The sequence below is a fragment of the Carcharodon carcharias genome, chromosome 2, assembly GCF_017639515.1.
Source record: "Carcharodon carcharias isolate sCarCar2 chromosome 2, sCarCar2.pri, whole genome shotgun sequence".
NCBI lineage: Eukaryota > Metazoa > Chordata > Chondrichthyes > Lamniformes > Lamnidae > Carcharodon > Carcharodon carcharias.
Window position 1 is genome coordinate 73,165,375 of NC_054468.1, and position 20,144 is coordinate 73,185,518.

The 20,144-nt window shown below is 37.9% G+C and overlaps 1 protein-coding gene across 2 annotated transcripts in view; it reads left to right on the forward strand.

Annotated features, from left to right (window-relative positions):
• The window catches only part of cab39 (calcium binding protein 39), an 84,667-nt gene extending 68,576 nt beyond the window's left edge, over positions 1-16,091 (forward strand). For both annotated transcript variants that reach the window (XM_041181333.1, XM_041181335.1), the window contains 6 exons: positions 3,874-3,992; positions 5,935-6,103; positions 6,416-6,475; positions 9,782-9,847; positions 11,759-11,902; positions 13,050-16,091. In XM_041181333.1, the coding sequence (XP_041037267.1) occupies positions 3,874-3,992; positions 5,935-6,103; positions 6,416-6,475; positions 9,782-9,847; positions 11,759-11,902; positions 13,050-13,238 (747 nt within the window). In that variant the 3' untranslated portion in view covers positions 13,239-16,091. The remainder of the gene's footprint in view (positions 1-3,873; positions 3,993-5,934; positions 6,104-6,415; positions 6,476-9,781; positions 9,848-11,758; positions 11,903-13,049) is intronic.
• Positions 16,092-20,144: the final 4,053 nt, after the last annotated feature.

Sequence of the window (20,144 nt, forward strand, 5' to 3'; positions counted from 1 at the left end):
CTGCCATAATTGTCAAAGGTGTTTCCACCCTCATTGTTTCTAGTTAGAAACCTCCTTTTGTACTGACACCTGCATCTTGCTTCTAGATGAGCTCACCATCCCGTTAACATTGTATCCTCCATTTTCTGTCTTCCCGCCAAATGAACCATTTGCGCCATGAACGATGCTGGAAAGGAATGTTAGAGGAATTTTTTTTTTAGAGCTTCTGACATCAGTTCTACCAGTGTGTGTCTTTCTGCAAACTTAACTCCTGTCAAAACTAGAAATTTGTCCATATTTGATACTTTGGCACAGTCCAGTAATTTAAATGCCAGAACTGACTGGGGAATTTCTAGGTGTAATTTTCTGCAATCTTGCATATAATCTACTGAATTCCATTATGGAATCTTCAATGGAACTATCCTCCAACTTTCTAAATTTGTCAAAATCTGACCACGCTTCATAAGCACTTAATAAGTCATCCTTCTGGTAGATCTTATCCATAAAATCTAATAATGTTTCCAAATCTTCATCCGTGTTCAAATGCTCAGGCTCCAACTCCGAAAATACTTTGCATCTTATTTTGCTTTCGTATGGTAACGGAAGTGCCAAGGCCATTCCTTGTTCTCTCTTGGCAAGAATGTAACCAGTGCCCACATAGTTATTTCATTCTTCCATTGCTCGTGGGCTTCACTCTCAGCAAAGATCAGTGGGTAATCATACCCAGAAACTTTGCATTTTGATTCTCCAAAGTTACTCTAAACCATTCTTCTCAAAGTTAACTCCAAACACAGCCTTTTGTCTAAAGAAAGCTTAGTTTCCAATTCTTTTACTTACAAGCAGGAACCATTTTCTGCTACTGCTGATAAACTCCCAATACCTGCTTGACAAGATCCAAGTGACACTGGCTGAGCCTAAAATGAGCATTGGTGAGCAGTTAATTGTTGAGTCAGTGTCCCTTGATTGCATTGTCAATGACACCTTTCATCACTTTAAGATCGAGAGAAGACTGATGGGCTGGTAATTGGCTGGGTTGGTTTTATCCTTGTGGACAGGACATGTCATGGCAATTTTCCACATAGATGTCAGTGTTGTAGCTGTACTAGAACAGCCTGGTTAGGGGTGCAAATAGTTCTCAAGCACAAGTCTTCACTACTATTGCTGGAATGTTGTCAGGGCCCATGTCCTTTGCAGTATCTTCAGCCATTTCTTGACATCATGTGGAATGAATCAAATTGGCTGAAGACCTGTTGGACAAGCCTGCTGTAGACAGTAATCTAATAAAGAAGAATGTCCAGGGTTATGGGGAGAAGACAGGAGAATGACACTAACTGAATTGCTCATTGGAGTGCCAGTGCAGACATGATCGACCGAATGGCCTCCTCCTGCACTGTAACCTTTCTGTGATTTCTGGCATCTGTGATGATGGAGGCCTCAGGAGGAGGCTGAGATGGGTCACCTGCTTGGCACATCTGGCCAAAGATGGTTGCAAATGCTTCAGCCTTGTCTTTAGCACTGATGTGCTGTGCTCCCCCATCACTGAGGTTGGGGACATTTGTGGAGCTGCTGCCTCCTGTTAGTTGTTTAATTGTCCAACACCATTCACAGCTGGATATGGCAGGACGGCAGAGCTTGGGTCTGACCTCTTAGTTGTGGAATTGCTTAGCTCTGTCTGTCATATGTTACTTCTGTGGTTTGGCACGTAGCTAGTCCTGTGTTGTAGCTTCAGGTTGACACCTCATTTTTAGATGCTGCTCCTGACTTGCCCTCTTGCAGTCTGCATTGAATCAGGGTTGATCACCTGGTTTGATTATGGTAGACCAGGGGCCATAAGGTTACAGATTGTGGTTGTATGCAATTCTGTTGCTGATAGCCCACAGTGTCTCATTGATGCCCAGTTTTGAGTTGCTAGATCTATTCAGAATCTATCCCATTTAGCAAGGTGGTAGTACCACACACCATAGTGGAGGGTATCACCCACAAAGAATATGCAGTGGTCACTCCCACCAATACCGTTATGGAATGTTACATTTAGATGTATCTGCAGGTAGATTGGTGAGGACGAGTTCAAGTATATTTTCCCTCTTGTTGGTTCCCTCACCATCTGCCGCAGACCTAATCTAGCAGTCCTATGGGACACAGCTAGCTCGGACAGTGCTACTGTTGTTCGTGATGGACATTGATCTCCCCTAACCAGAATACATCCTGTGTCCTTGCCACCCTCCGTGCTTCTTCCATTTGGTGTTCAACATGGAGGAGTACTGATGCATCAGAAGAAGGGTTGGGTGGGTGTTAAGTGGTAATCAATGTGAAGTTTCTTTGCCCATTTTTAACCTGATGCCATGAAGATCCATGGAGTCCAGAGTCCCAGGGCAACTCCCACTGGGCCACCATCTCTGGTGGGTCTGTCCTGCTGGTGGGACAGACATATTCAGGGTTGGCGGTGCCAGTGTCTGGGACATTATCTGTAAGGTATGATTCAGTGAGTATGACTGTCAGTTGTTGGTTGCCTAGTCTGTGGGACACTTCTCCCGATTTTGGCACAAGCCCTCAGATATTAGTAAGGAGGACTATATAGGGTTGACGGGGCTGACTTTGCTGTCCAGTGCCTGGGTCGATACCTGGAGTTTCGGTTTCATTTAGACTACACAGTGGTTTGATATAACTGCTAGGCCATTTCAGAGGACATTAAGAGTCAACCATGTTTGTGTGGGTCTGGAGTCTCACGTCGGTAGATTTCCCTTTCTAAAGGGCATTAGTGAACCAGGTGGATGTTTACGACAAGCAACAGTGGTTTGTTTAATGGCTACCATTACTGAGACTAGCTTTTAATTCCAGATTTATTAATTGAATTTAAATTCCACCAGCTACCGTGGTGGGATTTGAACCCATGTCCCAGAGTATTAGCCTGGATCTCTGGATTTGTGACATTATCACAACGCCGCCACCACCACTCCTGGAATCTGGATAAACACAAAATGGAGAAAGGAGTAGAAGGCTATTGAGGTGAGATGAAGAAAAGGGGAAGGAGGCTCATGTAGAGCAGAACACTGGCATAGATTGATTTGTCTGTGCTATAACTGCTTTGTAACATTGCCCAGCTGTAGACTTCAGCCTCTGATATTGTCAGATTTTCACCCTCTTTACCCCACAACCTCCCAAGAATTCATGACAGGCATGATTGGTCCTATACAAAATCCTTTAATTAAATTCCTTCCTTGATTAGTTCAGGTGATTCTGAGCTAGAGTCCCTTTGTGCTAGAATTATGATTTAAGAATATGATTCTATTTTGAAGATGACATAGATACTAAATTATATTCAGGACTTAGTATTTAATATTTATCTGGCTATATAGATGATGGAGCACCTCTTAATATTGAAGGTGTCTTTTCTTTACTTCTTTTCAAGACAGGTTTGTGGGAAAACAACTCTGCTGCATGTCAGGTTTGATCAATTACCCTGCACAGATGTCATCAAGGCAGCTATTCCCACGTTATTTTGTACTTCATGATGTTTCCAGTATTCCTCTGTTGAGTCTGGGGTGGTATTGATTAATATTGATTTATATGAGCAAAAAGAAAATTGGACCTAGGAATCTAGTAGTGGAGTTTCTGTCTTTGCATGCAGTTTCATGGGTTGCCAATTAACCTCTGGTAGAGGATGTAAGTGTTGCTTTTTCAGTGGGAAGAGGGTAAAAAAGCTGAACTTAATTAGTACACAAAAAAAAGAAATAAATTATCTGTGCTTACAGCCTTTGGTTATTTGCCAGAAGCTAAAACTGTTAAGCGGGAACAAGTTGTCTAGCATCACTACAAAGCTATGGCAAGCCTGCAGTTTTGATTCCTCCATCAGATGTAGTTTGGGACTCACTTTTTTTTTCTTGCTGTTCACAGGGTAAGAAAGATGTGGCTCAGATTTTCAACAATATTCTGAGAAGGCAGATTGGCACACGGACCCCAACAGTGGAATACATCTGTACTCAGCAAAATATATTGTTCATGTTACTGAAAGGGTGTGTGGACTAGTCTTTTTGTACATGTTGGTTTCTTGCAGATACTTCTGAATAATTTTCTTGCTATATACCCTTTTATTTCAGTTAGGAAAAGAGTTGGCGAGGTTTAATTTGCAAATAGCTTTAAAAAATAAATAGATTAAAATTAATCGGGCTTTATCTTTTGGGCAGAATTCACCTACATTGATATTTGCATGGTTTTTGTAACAGTATAACCCAAGGCTTGGCAGGACAAGAATGGTAAAACCAAAGGTGTAGGGTAAATTGTTTGGTTAATTTCTGCTCAAACTTTAAATACAACAAAGAGGAGTATGTTTGTATAAACTGACTGGGAACATTATCCTAGTTTAGCCAAAAATGCTTAAGTTTTTTGGATATACTCATTTACATTTAATGTAAAATCTGTCTAGTTCACAGTTGACTTTAAACTGCTGAGCGCATGCTAGTTTGTAAATGTCTATATTTTAGAATGCTCATAACTAGATTCAAAAATAGTTAAATAAACTGTCTTTGAAAAGTGATTGTAAATGATTGCTACAATGAATGCTACAGTTCTACAGAGTGTATCTCTATCATGTTAATCACCAAATTATATATTCAGCGTGACTGTTTTTCCCGCTTCTCTTTTTTTAATCCAAAGAAGTTTGTAAGTAATTCCTGCTTGTTTTTTTTCCAACTGTAAACATACTAATGAATGTTCTAGAAGCAGACAGATAAGCACTTCTATGAAAGTGAAGGTTTCTTCATTGTTAGCCTCCCAGTTTAGGAAAGTTAATTTGAAAATAGTGAATCAGTGCATCGGCAATCATGTTGGTTACATTTGTCTCTTTTAAAAAAAAAGTGTGTGGTGGTGGGGATGAAGGGTAGTCTTTAGCTATTGCATCACACTTTCTGGAATGTAAATTTCTATTCCTTTGAACTGGATTTTGAGTATTAGCCATTATGATGATGCCTATTAGAATAATTTAATGTATGAAGATCTTATACTGTGATGACTAGGTTGATTTATTACATTTAAGTAATTTTGCTAATACATATTTAAAATGGATTAATTTAAAACATTGTACACTTGTTTTACCCAGATAGAATTTTTAACCATAATTAGTTAAATTGTCTAATTTTGGATGTTAAAATTTAGTAGAGGAAGCATTTCAGCAATGCTGTGGGATTTTTTTTGCCGTTTTAAGTCCTTGTGTTTTATAATGTGCACAAATGAAATGGCTGTGTTAAAATTTATATTTCAAGCTTTGTTTAATATTATTAACAAATTAAACTGCAGATTCTTGAGAGTTGAAAGAAAACTGGATGCTCTATTCAATTGAGGAGACGGTGGTGTAGTCGTAATGCCACTGGACTAATAACCCAGAGGCCCAGACATATGCTCTGGGATGTGGCACCTAGTGGAATTTAAATTCAATTAGTAAATCTGGACCATAAAGCTATTCTTTGTAATGGTGACCATGAAACTATCATGGATTGTTGTAAAAACCCATCTGGTTCACTAATGTCCTTTAGGGAAGGAAATCTGCTGTCTTTACCCAGTCTGGCCTACATGTGACTCCAGACCCACAGCAATACAGTTGACTCTTAACTGCCCTCTGAGATGGCCTGCAAATCAGGGATGGGCAACAGATGCTGGTCTTAACAGCGACACGCACACCCCATGAAAGAATAAAGAAATTTGCTTTGTAGCCCTGGGATTAATTGCAAAAGAGAGACACAAGTTAATCATAATCAGAAGTTCAAATTAACGTTTAGAGTAGAACTTGCTAAAATCATTATTTGCAAAATTCCCAATGCATTAAATTAGAATAAACCTTACCAAGGTAGCACTCTAGGGAAGTATTTGGACACTTGTTATAAAATAGCATTTAATACAGTATTGTAAGATATGGATAAAGTTGACCTTTTTGTGTATCATAAAGAATTTCTTTTTCTGTAGGTACGAATCGCCAGAAATCGCTCTTAATTGCGGTATTATGCTGCGTGAATGTATCCGGCATGAACCATTGGCAAAAGTTATTCTGTGGGCTGAGCAATTTTATGATTTCTTCAGATATGTGGAAATGTCAACTTTTGACATTGCTTCAGATGCATTTGCCACATTCAAGGTAGTTCACATCATATCTTGAAATATATTTTCTCATTAAGTTACCTTAAGGCGCACGTATCTTTTGTGCTGAAGAAGGCACATCATACGTTAAGCACCTAATGCAGAATGTTAAACATTTTGGATGACTACAACTAATGTTTAACTATTGAAAAGTAGCTACATATTTCACAGAAGCTTGGCATTCCCCGAGTATTCTAAGGTAGTTCAGTTTTTGCCTAATTGGTCCTATATTTATAAAGTGATTCAGTTTTGCACCATTGTGTTTATTCCTGCTCTGGTGTTGAATTACGGTTGTGTGATTTATTTCCAGGATTTACTTACACGACACAAGCTACTGAGTGCAGAATTTTTGGAGCAGTATTATGATCGAGTAAGTAAAAGTATGTTGCTTTAGGGAGTGGGAGGGGACAAATTTGAATCACATTTTTAATTTCTATCTTTTTAACATGGCACTTAAAAGGCATGGTCCTGTTTTAAAGAAAAACCATAATTCCTTTGGTATTTATTTTTGAAGGAGTGGGGGATGGAGAAGAGAAAAGGAGATTGAGGGATCATTGTATCTTCCACTATTCAACAGTGGATTTGCATGGAGGATGGACATTTTGAAATATCTTAATTTTAATTTAAAAAGTAACATGAAATAGCTGCAGGTTAGGATTTCACCTTTCGTTTTTCTAAAGGTCCACTGAATTACAGTCTCGGTGGAACTACCCTTAGATGCTTTAGCGTTAACCATAACTTCAGATGAGACACTTGGACACCTTTTGGGTCTATAACCCTTGTATCTGCAACATGCACCTGAGCTCTCTGCAGTCAGGCCAATATAGTCTGGCTGTCAGGGATAGAATTTCAAATCCTTAACTGAATGCTGTCTTTGTTTCCTGATACTGATCTACTTAGATCCATTGCTCTCTTAGTTGCCATTCCCCCATTTTGCTCTGGTATTGGAGATCCAGCTCTAAATAAGGCTATTGATCTCTTTAATTGTCACAGTTCCTTTTTTTGGCAGACCCCTTGACATCTTCTCTCAGACCACTGATTGAGAACCCCTTAAACACCACATTGTTGTTAGCTTCTTGCAGTTTTCTTTTGTCTTACAGTTTGTGTTCTTGAGTCATGATGTTTTTCAGCTCCGATTTGATTTGGTTGCCATGCCACTTTGCCCCTAATACCTGATTGTGTTTAAATTTTGTGCAAGTTCCAATATGGCCTTTTTGGCATCAGGAACTTGGCAGTGGGGCTGGGGGTTTCTTCCAGTGATTGCTTTCCAGTATGTGCCAAGAAGGTCTGTGAGCTCTGGAAAATTATTATAGGAACAAGAGCAGGCTATTTAACCCCTTGAGCTAATAAGGCCATTCAAAGAGGTCATTGTTGATCTGTGACTTAACTTCATATACCCACCTTTGCCCCAGATCCCTTAATACCCTTTAGTTAACAAAAACCTGTCAATCTCAGATTTAAGATTAACAAATGACATGGCATCAATTACCATCTTTGGAAGAGACTTCAAAGGCGCTTCCTAATTTCACACTTAAAAGATGTGGCTCCAATTTTTAGACTATGCTCCCTAGTCCTAGACTCCCCAACCAGCGGAATAATTTTCCTATCTATTCTATTTGTTACCCTCAATATCTTGAGAACTTGGATCAAATCAACTTTTAGTCTTCTGAATTCCAGGGCATACAAACTTAGCTTGTTTAATCTCAATTTAACCCTAGCACTCCAAGTATCATTCTGGTAGAACTCTGCTGCACTTCCTCCAAGGCCATTTGGCTGGATTTTGTAGTCATTGGTGAAGCAACAAATGGCACTTGCCACTGATCTTGAAGAAAAGCAGCCTACAAAGATCTAACCATCTCTGGTGGGGACTTCCCCTTTGCTGACGTCAGTCTGAATCTGGCACCAAGTCAAGGATTTGGGGACTGGTTGATGGTGGGTAGGATAGGCCTGCAATTGGAGGGTGGAGGAGAGGAGAAAAGGGCCTATGATTAGGGGGTAGGGAGGTGTGGTGAGGAAGAGTTGCTAGGTTATATATGAGCTGTTAGGTTTGATTTTTAAGGATGAATTTATTTATTCATTATATAAGTTAATCCATGTTAAAGGATGTTATTGCTCTTGGAGCTATAGTATGTATAGGTTACCTGGGCTGTCTATATTTATAATTTTTTTCTGAACGGTACCTGTATATAAATATAAGTATCAATATACTGGAGTCATGTCATTCATGATTTCTATTATTTCAGTATTTTTAATTTTGTGAAGGGTTGTAATATCCTAAATAGCATAATATAGCAAATTGAGGAGACTGCGCAATTTATATTCCTATACAAGAGGATGATTCATTTAATTATTTTTAAATTGTGACATCTCCTTATCCATGAGAATATAACCACATTTCCTGATTGTGTGTGTGTGTTCTGCATATTGCATGTTGCTGCAGTCTTAAAGTTAAGTAGAAGCAAGGAAACAGGTCAGCTGAAAGCATTTTCGATCACAAATAATCTCCAGTACTGAATGTTTTCATGAAGAATGTAAAGTACCAGGACAATGTGGAATAAACCTCTGCTTTATGAAGAGCAAATTCTGTTATGATTTATCTTAAACATGTATTGATTTGTCATCCCCCAATTGCTTGCGTTGAGCATTAATTTAAAAAAGGCTTACTACAAAATTGACATTGCTAAAGAAGGTTGCAAACTCAACCTGGAAGACAGAAAAATCCAATATAAATTCAAATGCTAAAGGTATCCATCCATTTGTAGGCTGACTATTCCAATGGAATACATCTTGGATTTGAAGGGACAGTTACTTCAAACAGTTCAAGTACACAGAAAATTTTATTATATGGGAGTGCCCTCTAGTGACATTTTTTTGTATTGTTCTTCTACCTTAGAGAGTAGCTTTGTGGTTAATAAAAAAAAATTGTTACTTCTGTTCCAAGATAGTGTTGCATGATTATAATAATGAGTAATTGGAAAATTTTGAAATTCACAGATGTGCTGAATGATGTTCTGTTACTGGTTTATTGCTGATTCCCATCATGTACACCTTTTTGACTTGCATTTCTATCATAGAGTCAAATTTGGCCTTCAACTAAACCCTTTGTAAGCAAAACAAATTGAATTAATTGCTACACCAGACACGATATGCCATGATTATATGTGGCTGTCTAATGTATACTTAATTCAATTTTGATGATGAGAAGCAAATATAAATGTTAAGGGTAAGAAAATATAGGCATTTTATAATATCACTCATTTATTTTGACATTTGTTAACATGCAGTTGATCCAAAGTTTGAAAGACAATTCTGCTTTTATAAGCTGTATACAAAATAAGCACATTCTTGGAGGCACCGCGTCTTGACAGTAAGGTTCATTATAAATGCACAGAAGAATGTGTAAGTTACAAAAATTAACTTGCAGTTGAGTTGAGGAACTATTTTTCTGCATGTGTTGCAATTTTAAGCAAATCTGGAGGAATTAGTGTGTACCAGTGCACAAGTGTAAGCATGCAAATAATCTCTCTACAAGTTGTGTGCTACGTAAAATGGAATTTTATAAATTAATGCTACTTTGGGAGATTTTGTACAGCAGGTAGTTGTTTGCATTACAGTTTAACTTTAAAAGTTTGAAAGCTGAACTGGAAGAGTAATTGTCTATGAATTCCAATTGTAGTTCTTCAGCGAATATGAAAAGTTACTCCATTCGGAAAACTATGTCACAAAAAGACAGTCACTGAAGGTAATTCAAATATGTAGTTTTAAATATTAGAGCATAATGTTTTTATAACTTCAAATAAATTTGAGATATGCAATGTGTAAAATTTTGTCAAGTATAATAGTCATCTTGCACTTTATACAATTGTGCTGCAAGTGTAAGGGTGTAGATATTGAAAATATTTGCTAAGTACCCTGTTTTCAGATTTGGGTTAGCTATTGCATATTCCAGTGAGGCTCTGAAATTACCACAGCCAGACTCCCAAGACTGCTATTTTCACTTGATTTCAGGGTTGGACTGAATTCCTTGCCCCAAGACTCATACCTACGTTTCTCAAAATTGGCAGGGAACTGAAATGGGCTTCTATCCCAGCTCACATCAGGAAGGCCATATCGTGGCACTTGATTGTGTAATACTTTTAACGCCATTTTGCTCTAACAGACATGAACTGCCTAATCTAATTAAACTATATGGTATTTAGAGTTGCGCCTGCAGAAAATTTCTGATTTTAATCTGTATGATAAGAATTGTAAGGTGGCCTAGGAAAAGTCAAAAGCTGCACATTTGTGATGTTGGATTTATCTAGTTTGATGATCATACGCAACTGGAAAGATCAGCTATGACCATAAATCCATCACATCAAGCTAATACCACAACCATGACCAGTAATTACCAGTACTCTAATTTGTACAGTTCAAATGTTCCTATGTTCTCTTTAGACAATTTCTATTTGTAAGGACAGAAATTATATATGATGGTGTTCAGTGGTTTTTGCAGTACATAATATAAAAGTTTCACACACACTGTAACAGTTCACTGTAATCCTAGCGACATGTAGGAGGGGAGTGCGATGTCCATTGAATTGGTCATCAAAGGTGACTAATCTCATAAGTAAGTCACATCTTTCCAGGGTATACTTGACAACAGTTGTTGATTGAGTGGCATTGAGAACAGTTCTGCCGCCTTGTCACTAGGGAACAGAGAACAAAATGGGGATGAAGTTAATTTTGAATTTTTGAAAATGGAAGGGAAGCACAAGTTACAAAGCAAATGAAAGGTCACATCAAGAGAAGTTAGAAGTGGGCTGATGCAATTGTGCCTTGGGGGTGGTGGGTAGAAGGGTTACCAAGTTCCTGTCTGTCACTCTGCACCAAGTCTAGCCACCTAGTCAACTGAGCTGATCCCACAGAATGATGCCAATGGCATTGATTCAAACCAGTACCAGCTGGGGTAGTTCATGGAAGCTTGCTTTGTCTCCTTGCACCACACTTGCAGATTAGTGCTCCTCAAACTATATATAATCAATTGTCTGTCTCTAATCGAGCAAGATGTCTATGGTTCTTTGTGGACTATGGCTAATTATCTTATTACCTATCCAAAATGCGACATCTTTAGTTACTAACATGTCTGTATTCGCATTGGGAGGCTAGGTAAGCAGTGAACCAAGAGGAATTTAGAGGAAGAAGTAGCACAATGATGGAACCTTGAGGGCATGTTTTCTGACTGCAACAATGGCAAGAGATGTTATTAACTGGAGGGAATATGGCATGAGTAAAAATCACAATTGTCCAGTACAGTAAAAATGATTGCCCTTTAGATTGCCCATTGTTAATTAAACTTATCCTTATATCCATTTTGTGCATTACAATGGTAAATTTTAACTGTTTTTTTTATGTGCAATGGCTAAACTCAGCTGAAGGTTGGTGCTTTGCAGACTTACAGTAAAATTTAAAAAAATACTACTTTGGGATAATGCTGTCTTTTTGCTGCGGTTCAGCTTTAAAAATTCAGATTGCAGAAATCATTTTGTAAAGAGGGAGTGTAACCTGTTATAAACATTGAAGCCTTTACACTGCAAATACAGAAAAGTGTTGAAATTTCTTCTATTAAGTTATCATGTGAAATGACTGAACTTAAGTATTCACTGTTATTTAGTTACTTGGAGAGCTTCTATTGGATAGACACAATTTCACCATAATGACAAAGTATATCAGCAAACCAGAGAACTTGAAGTTGATGATGAATCTGCTGCGAGACAAAAGCCGCAACATACAGTTTGAGGCCTTCCATGTATTTAAGGTATTGTTACATGTGACTTGTCTGCAGGGACTTGGGAGTACAAGAAGCTGTAAGGTGAAATACCTAATAGTGCTTGGTTCAGTGTCAGCTTCACTCAGTGGTAGTGTTCTTAATCTCTGAGTCAGAAGGTCATGAGTTGAAGTCTCATTCCAGGACTTGAGTGTATAAACTAGGTTGACAGTTATTAAAAGTGTGTAAATTAAAACTATAAAAGTTTAGAATTTCCATCAAAATTGAATAACTCAGTGATATCAATTCAGTTGTTTGCTTCATTCCAAGTGTCTAGCCTTGGTGAATCTAATAATCTTTTCTGATTTATGCATAAATGTGGCATATACTCAATGACTCTATGAATCTCTGTATTTTGTGAGGTGTTTTTAATTGAAAGGTTTCTCAGGAACAGACAAAATCCAACCTGTTGAATTGATCTAATGACCTAGATATGTTTGGAGGTCTACTTGTGGTTAGCAATAGGAGGATTTTTTAAGTGGGCCATGAAAAAAGTAGTTCTTCAGCAAGTCAAAATCCTTGTTTTCTAAAGTTGCTAGACTAGGTATGAGGTTAATGCCATGGAGGCCTATCGCACCCCTTGTGCCTTTGTTGCTTGATTGTAGAATCTCTTTTAATGTGCAACTGCACTTAATCCTATTTGTACACTAGAGTTATTCTAACCTAATCTGCCAGATGCAAAACCCAAGAGATAGGGTGGAACATCCAGTTCATTGCTACACTCCTTCGAGCTCAATGGGAAGTGAAATTAGACGGGGTATAAACACTAATATTTTGCCAATCTCAGCAGTTTCCCCACAGACAGGTCAGGTTAAAATTGCCCCCATGTCATTGTTATATACATTTCTTTAGTTAAGAAAATATTTCCTTATTAACTGGATGTTGTAGACCAGTTAGTTCTTGCAATAGCACTGAACTAGAGTTCTTTAAGAGGTGTTTACAAGCATGTCTAATATTATTAAATCAATTATTTGTACTTTGAGACATGTACCTAATTCAGCAGTGTTCTTTAGTTGCTACCCAAAAATAAAATAGTGTTTACATTAACGTTGTGTTATGGCTTACTTTTTTAAAGTCAGCATCTACATACTTATTGAAGAAATGGTCCTACAATGTAACGTGTGTATTCTCTCTCTAGGTGTTTGTAGCCAATCCCAACAAAACTCAGCCAATTCTGGATATCTTGCTGAAAAACCAGGCCAAACTGATAGAGTTTCTCAGCAAGTTCCAGAATGATAGGACCGAAGATGAACAATTCAATGACGAGAAGACTTACTTGGTCAAACAAATCAGAGATCTAAAGAGACCGGCACCCCAGGAATCCTAAAGCTGTATTATAAAACAGAACAGAATTTAAGCGACTGCTGTCTATTATTGAACATCAAGCACCCTTATTCGATTCTTATGGATTACTGCTAACCTGCTGTCCAGTGAACGGTTTATTTGTTTTTTGTTTTGAGGTCAAAGATGAAATTTAGCTGCTGCTTTCCTGCGCATTAGAGCACAACATGGACTTTGTCTGTTTCAATGACAAAAAAGTAACTTCAATGTAAACACACCGTCTTATGGTTAAGCGTAGGTGAAGGGGTACTTGGTTTATGTAAGCCGGTTTTTAGAAATTAGAATGGGTTGGTAAAGAAATGATAACAACAGTAAAACTGAGGTTGCATGCCTGGTTTTTAATCCATTTATTTGCAGAACTGTGCTGTGAGTTTGTCAGGCATTTAAAAACATACACCATAGTCATAAGGATTAAAGTGCTGGATCTCCATGTCGTTGATTTTTCTTTATGAATGTGGTGCATTACTTGTGATTTAATTTAGTTGGGAACATTTTCTATGGTGTATGTTTTCTGAAGTCATTTAATAGCATTTGCTCACAAAATGGTTTAAAAGCAAACTCAACCTTAATATGGGTTGGGGAGAGAAACCAATTACTGGCTAGAATTATCTTTCTGAGATGCAAAGCTATGCATGACTGCCATAGAGAAATCCAGCCTGCAGCATTGTGACAGAGATTTTTTCCCTTGTGCTTTGCAGGCAGATTTCCCAGTGGATCGTGTGTCCTACCCACGACATTTTTTTAAACTAGGAAATTTATTGGTGATAAAATCGAAAGATGAAATGCTGCATTTCCCCTCCCATAATTGCAGAATGTAGTGTTACAAGTTAGATTTCTTTGCATAGTTGTACACAATTCAGAATGCTGGCAAAGAATTGTAGATGTGAGAAGTTTTTTTTTCAAGGGATGTGATTGTTCCCCCTTAATGTATTAACTAACTTTTGGAAGAATTAATCTGTTGGGAAGGGGTTGTTCTTACTGGCAAAAAAGAATGTACATAGGCCTTTCATTGATTTATAGATTTTTGCAGACAGTTTGATTTACAAGAATTGAAAGTATATACACATTCAGACATGTTTTAGTTACGTTAATTTTAATTCCTATTTTCTGTTTTGGAGTTAGCATTGAAACTCTGCATTTCATTAGAGGGATTTGCTGGTTCCTTGTACATAACTTTAGGCCGCTCAGTTCTAAAGATGATTAATTTGTACAGCGGAAGAATGTTATTGTATTAGTCTAACTATTTACTTAATATTGAGTTTTGCATATGAATGCTGATATGTTATTTGAATATTTCTGCTGATCACATGAAATTGCTGATGAATATTTGCAGTAGAACAGCATTCTAAAGCCAATTCTGTATTTATGCTATTTGCTAATGGGCTGCTGAGATCAGGATAGGCTAATGTATAAACTGGAACCCCCTAAGAAACTGGATTTATGTTCACTAATAGTGAGCCCTACACATTCAGTTACTAGATTTGGGACTTTTTAAATATTGGCTTAAATAAGCCTGCAGAAAAGTTCTTTGCTTATGTCTTCTTAATATGAACTTACCAAACAAAGTGGTAGTATCTAATAAATGTATTGCTGTTTCTTTTCAATCCAGTTGATAATTTTCAGATCTTGCCTTGAAACGTACTTGAGCTTTTAGATTCCAGTGCAGCAGGTGAAACTCAGAAGTCAGAATACATTTGAAGAAAATTAGTGTAATTTTCAAGAACATCTTTGCTTGTAGTGTTTTCTGATAGGGTGGTACATTGCAGTATATTGTAAATGTTGCACAATTAACAGTCTAAATGTCAATATAAACTGCCCCACATGCTTTTTTAAAACTAGTTTTAAAGAATAATTGCAAAACCAACTGGACTCGGTTCGCTTTTTCCTGATGACAATTGCATGTTAAGTGGTGGAGTAACCTTTTTTATACTAATTGTAGAAATATTGCATTGGGATTCACTGATGTGAACTTAGCCTTAACAAACAAATATTAGTCAATATTTTAAATTCCTGTGGAGTGACTGTCAAAATTGGATTTGTTGGATGTCCATTAAACCATATCAAAAATATCTTAACAACTTGACCACTGCAATTTCAAGAAAGTAATGTAGCAATTTTCAATGTCTGGGAGGAGTTGACAAAATCTAGCCCTTGGCTGAAACTTGCCTCATCTATACTCCTTCCATTTTACACTTGGTTACTTATGTCTGCATTCAATGTCATTATATATACAGTTTAACCACCTTCGTTCTTGCAAGTACAGACTTGTTAAGGCTACGTGTATGATCCTCTGCATCTGGTAACGGTTGTTTTTGTTTCATTAGAAATATCCTGTGGGATTATTTTCCTGTAACTAATGCACCACTTGATAGCTGTGTAACTCAGCAGAAAGCTCTTAGTTATTGCACTGGCTGGTTTGCAAGTATGTCATCGTATTGAGAATTGGAATCTATGCATAATATGCTGTGCAATCCTTACTATAATTGGGTTGAAAATTAAAAGCATGAGGTCACTTTAGGAAGATGCCAAATATATGAACATTTCAGACGTAGCATGAGTATGGTTAGAACATTTGTAAGCTATTTTGTTTGTAAGCCATATGTACTCAAATGATGCTGCAATCTTGGGTTGTATGGAGCTGTTGCACTGGAATCTTCAAGTACTGTGAAACATTGCCCGCCAAAGAGATTTCTGCAGGGTGTGAACACAGTTTTTGAATAATTAGGACTGCTTTAAGATAGCAGATCTTGCTAAACATGTCCTGTCTCCCTAGAAAACATCATTTAATGTCAGAAGACCTGACTGGCCCCAAGGATACAATAAATTTTGATTAAACATACAAAAGTTTCAGTGTGTTTATTGCCAAGCTTTAATGATATGATTTGTTTGGAGAAGAGTGCAGTTCAGTCATCACTAAACTGCAAATTTGAATGCTGAAGATGAGCTGTCAACAGCCTTGAATATCTAATGTGTACGTTTGTCTCAATTTTCAGCCTTTCTTCTGAGCAGTTTCCGTAAGTAGCAGAAAGGATTGCCTCCAATCTAAGGTATGATGTGGAATAAGAATCTGATTGCTTCAACATCATGCAGCGACAGAGAGTAACTGATTTGGACACCAGGGCTGGAATTCAACTGAGGGCACTCTATCTTTGAGCCCATTTTTTAGTATTAGCTATCAGGTTGCACTAACGTAAAATTCTTTGTTTCCAGTAATAACCAGAAGATTACTACAGCCCAGAATTTGTGTGTCATACTGACAGCAACTTCTGGCAGCTATGCAACTGCAGTTAAATGGAGAAATCCAGAAGTTGCTATCAGTGATGCTGTTCTCTTTTACAGCGTGTGCTGTTGCAGTTTTTGTGGATGCGCAACTTATGCCCTATGCTCACTATAATTTTTTTAGTGTCCCGAGGTCATGATTACCACTGAACAACCTCTCCGTTACCATAGAATTAATTTTAGCAGTCATTTAACAGTGTCATTCACACTGTTTCATGATAAAATTCCACAGATTTTTAAAACAATTATTTTACTTTTTGAGTTTGATACTTCAGCTATATTAATCCCAATCATTATTTCGCTCTATCAAATGATTAAAAAGTAAATGATAATCAGTGCTTTTTACTTCCCAGTTTGCTGTCTGAGAGCTCTTTAATCTGACTACTGCTCATTCTGCTGGATGCCCGAAGTCCCCTTTAGATGGCTCCAAAATGAAATCAATACCACAAAGCCAGCTAAATCTTTGCGGACAATTTTTTTCAAAGTCAGTGGTAAGCATGGTCCCTTTGGCACAGACTGCAAAATCTGGACCTTTATCTTCATGGGTGCATAGAAATTAGGAGCAGAAGTAGGCCATTTGGCCTTTCGAGCCTCTTCTGCTGGTTGACAAGATCATAGCTGATCTGATTGTGGTCTTAACTCCGCTTTCCTGTTTGCCCTGCGCGCGCGCCCCCCCCCCCCCCAATCCCTCGGCATAACCCTATAACCCTTGACTCCCTTGTTGATCAAATACCTATCTAGTTCAACTTTGAATTTATTTAATGACCCTGCCTCCAATGCTTTCTAAGGAAGAGAATTCCACATACGAACGACCCTCAGAGAAAAACTATCTCCTCATCTCTGTCTTAAAAGGAAGACCTCTTATTCTTTAACTGAGTACCATAGTTCTAGTCTGCCTACATGAGGAAATATCCTCCTGTCATCCACCTTATCAATTTCCCTCAGGATCCTATGTTTCAGTAAGATCACCTCTCATTCTTGCAAACTCCTTTGGGTACAGGACCAATTTGTTCAAAGTTTCTTCATAAAGACGAGCCCTTCATCTCAGGAATGAGTTGAGTGCATCTTCTCTGAACTGCTAATGCAATTATATCTTTTCATTTTTTTATTTTAAAATTATATATTTTTCTTTTCTGCATTAGATTAGAAGATAACTGCATGATACCTAATTACTGAAGTATTTTTGGTTCCTTACAATCTGCAGTTTTGAAATTCAGCATGAGCATTTTCATTATGCAAGGTTTATATTTGCACGATACTTCAGTTGATATCAACAGTCCCTAAGCTAGTATTGAATAATAACAGAGAAAAACTAAGAACATTTAGCATCAACTCACCCTGTAACTAAGTATCAAGAAAATTTATTTTGTCATCAAGTAGACAATCAAACTTTAATTTTTTTTTTCTCTCAATGCCGACCACAAAGCCTCCACAATTTTTTTTAAGTTAACTACAACCTATCCTCAAATTGTCTGGACCTAGTTTTGAGGAACATTAGACCTTTTTACAGGCCCAGTGCTAGGTATGGTTGAGGAGGTGACAACTTGTGTGTACTGCAATAGATAACATTAACTTTCTGTGACAGTAAAAAGTTTCAGAAAAGTCACTATATCAAACAGTACATTATGGGCAACTGTTATGATTCCCACAGAGAACAATAACTTAAGAAAGGAATCCCCACAATGCTAATGGAAAGGGAGCCTATAAACAAGATTACACTTTTTAAAACTTTTACTGTAACAAACCAACTGAAATCAGCATACTTTAATCACTAACTATTTCAAATAAAAAGGTAAATTTCACTTTTAATGGTCAATACATTAGATCCTCGTGTAAAGTTGTGGTTGCATTTCTGAAAATCATGACTTTTAAGTGAAATGATTTTAAGTGAAATATTGGTTCCCATAGGAAATAATATTAAAACTGTAGTCAGGTTCTGTAGGACCTTATCAGAAAAAAATCATAGAAAACGTTATACCCTCTAAGTTGAAATATCTTATATTACTAAATTCCTACATTGATGAAATAACTTTTGTATTTTTAAACTTATTTTACTTTAAAAGTAAGATGTAACTTTCTAACACACACACAAACAACCTTTGAGTTGTGGCCTCACTCCCCTACCCTCATTACCAACCTCTGAGTTGTGGCCTCTCCCTGACCTATCCTCTTGTGGGTCAGTGGGGGAAGCCACAACTCAGAGGATGGGGGATTGGGGCGGGGGGGAGGGGGGGGTGGTGGTGGGATGGTGGTAGGAGGCTGCAACTCGGAGGTTAGTTGGGGCGGGGGGGTGGTGGTTGGTGAGGAGACTGCAACTCTTGAGTCAGGGGTGAAGAGGCCGATCCAAAACGCGCCAACCCAGTCTCATGGGAAACTGTGAAAACAAATTGCGCAGCACTTAATGAGATTACAGGCCCCATTAACTTAATGATGCTGAAGCGAAACAACGTGAAATGAGGACTTACTGTATAACAAAGATACGTCTCAGGTAGTTACAAGCGCAATCCTCACTTCCTGCACAAATGTGACACTGTGCAATCTCTCAGTCTTTCCAATTCTGCTTCTAAGTAGGATCTCTCACTTTTCCTACTCACTGGGTGTGGCCCTTGAGTCACTTCCACTGGAAGGAATATTCTATCCGGGGTTCCCAGACATAGTTAATGCTGACCAGGCTCATGTCTATGAATCCCGTCTCACTGATCACAACAGTCCTGATGGTGCAGCTTTCTAGAGTTCCTTTTCAACTGATCAACACACACACACACTACACAGTCTGATCATCTATACAAACACTTCGTTCTTTAGAGTGCCTGAGCTATTCACAAGGCTTTACAGAGTAGGCCCCGTTCAACTCGCTCGCACATGGCTTTACCTAGAGCATCTGGAGTGGTATTTTCTTCTTAACTGCCAAACAGAAAATGGATCTATTTATAGCGAGCTTTTGTTGATTTCCCCTCCCATGATTTCTGCATTCTGAACTGTATCTGCTCAGATTAGAAGCCACCACAATTAGCTTTCACCTCCACAGCATCTCAGCCAAATTTTAACTTATCTGAAATGATGTCATACCCAAGAAGTTCAATTAATCCCCCTTTCTAGAATTATCTAAGTTTCACTTTTGATTTAAAGATACACCTCTCAAAAAGAAAATACAGGGTTTTTGCAAAAGCAGTGAGGCAAAAGAGCCCAGCAGCTACCAGGGTTTCTCTTTAATGGAAGGGATAACAGAGAAAGTATAAAGGCAAGTAGAATGATTGGTTGTGCTTGAGACCTAAGAGTCTCTATCCTTTTTAATGTCCCACCTGTACAATTTCTATTTTCTATTGAATTTGTGCTCAAGTGAAATTGAATGTCATTTTTTTGGGGGGGGTACTATAATTTTAATACAGCTTTAATATATTGAATGTCAAAATAATTGCCCTTATGCTAAAAGTTGAGTTCCACAAAGGACTTTTTCATTCTCTAGACCTTGACTACTCTCTAACAATCATTCTGAGCTGTAATTTTTAGTGTTCAAGAAAAACTGCAATTCCACTATTTTAGTCCCCCAACAGACTCTCTTCCCGCCATCTGGGGTTCAGTAAAATATTGCACAAGTATTGCAGAATGCTAC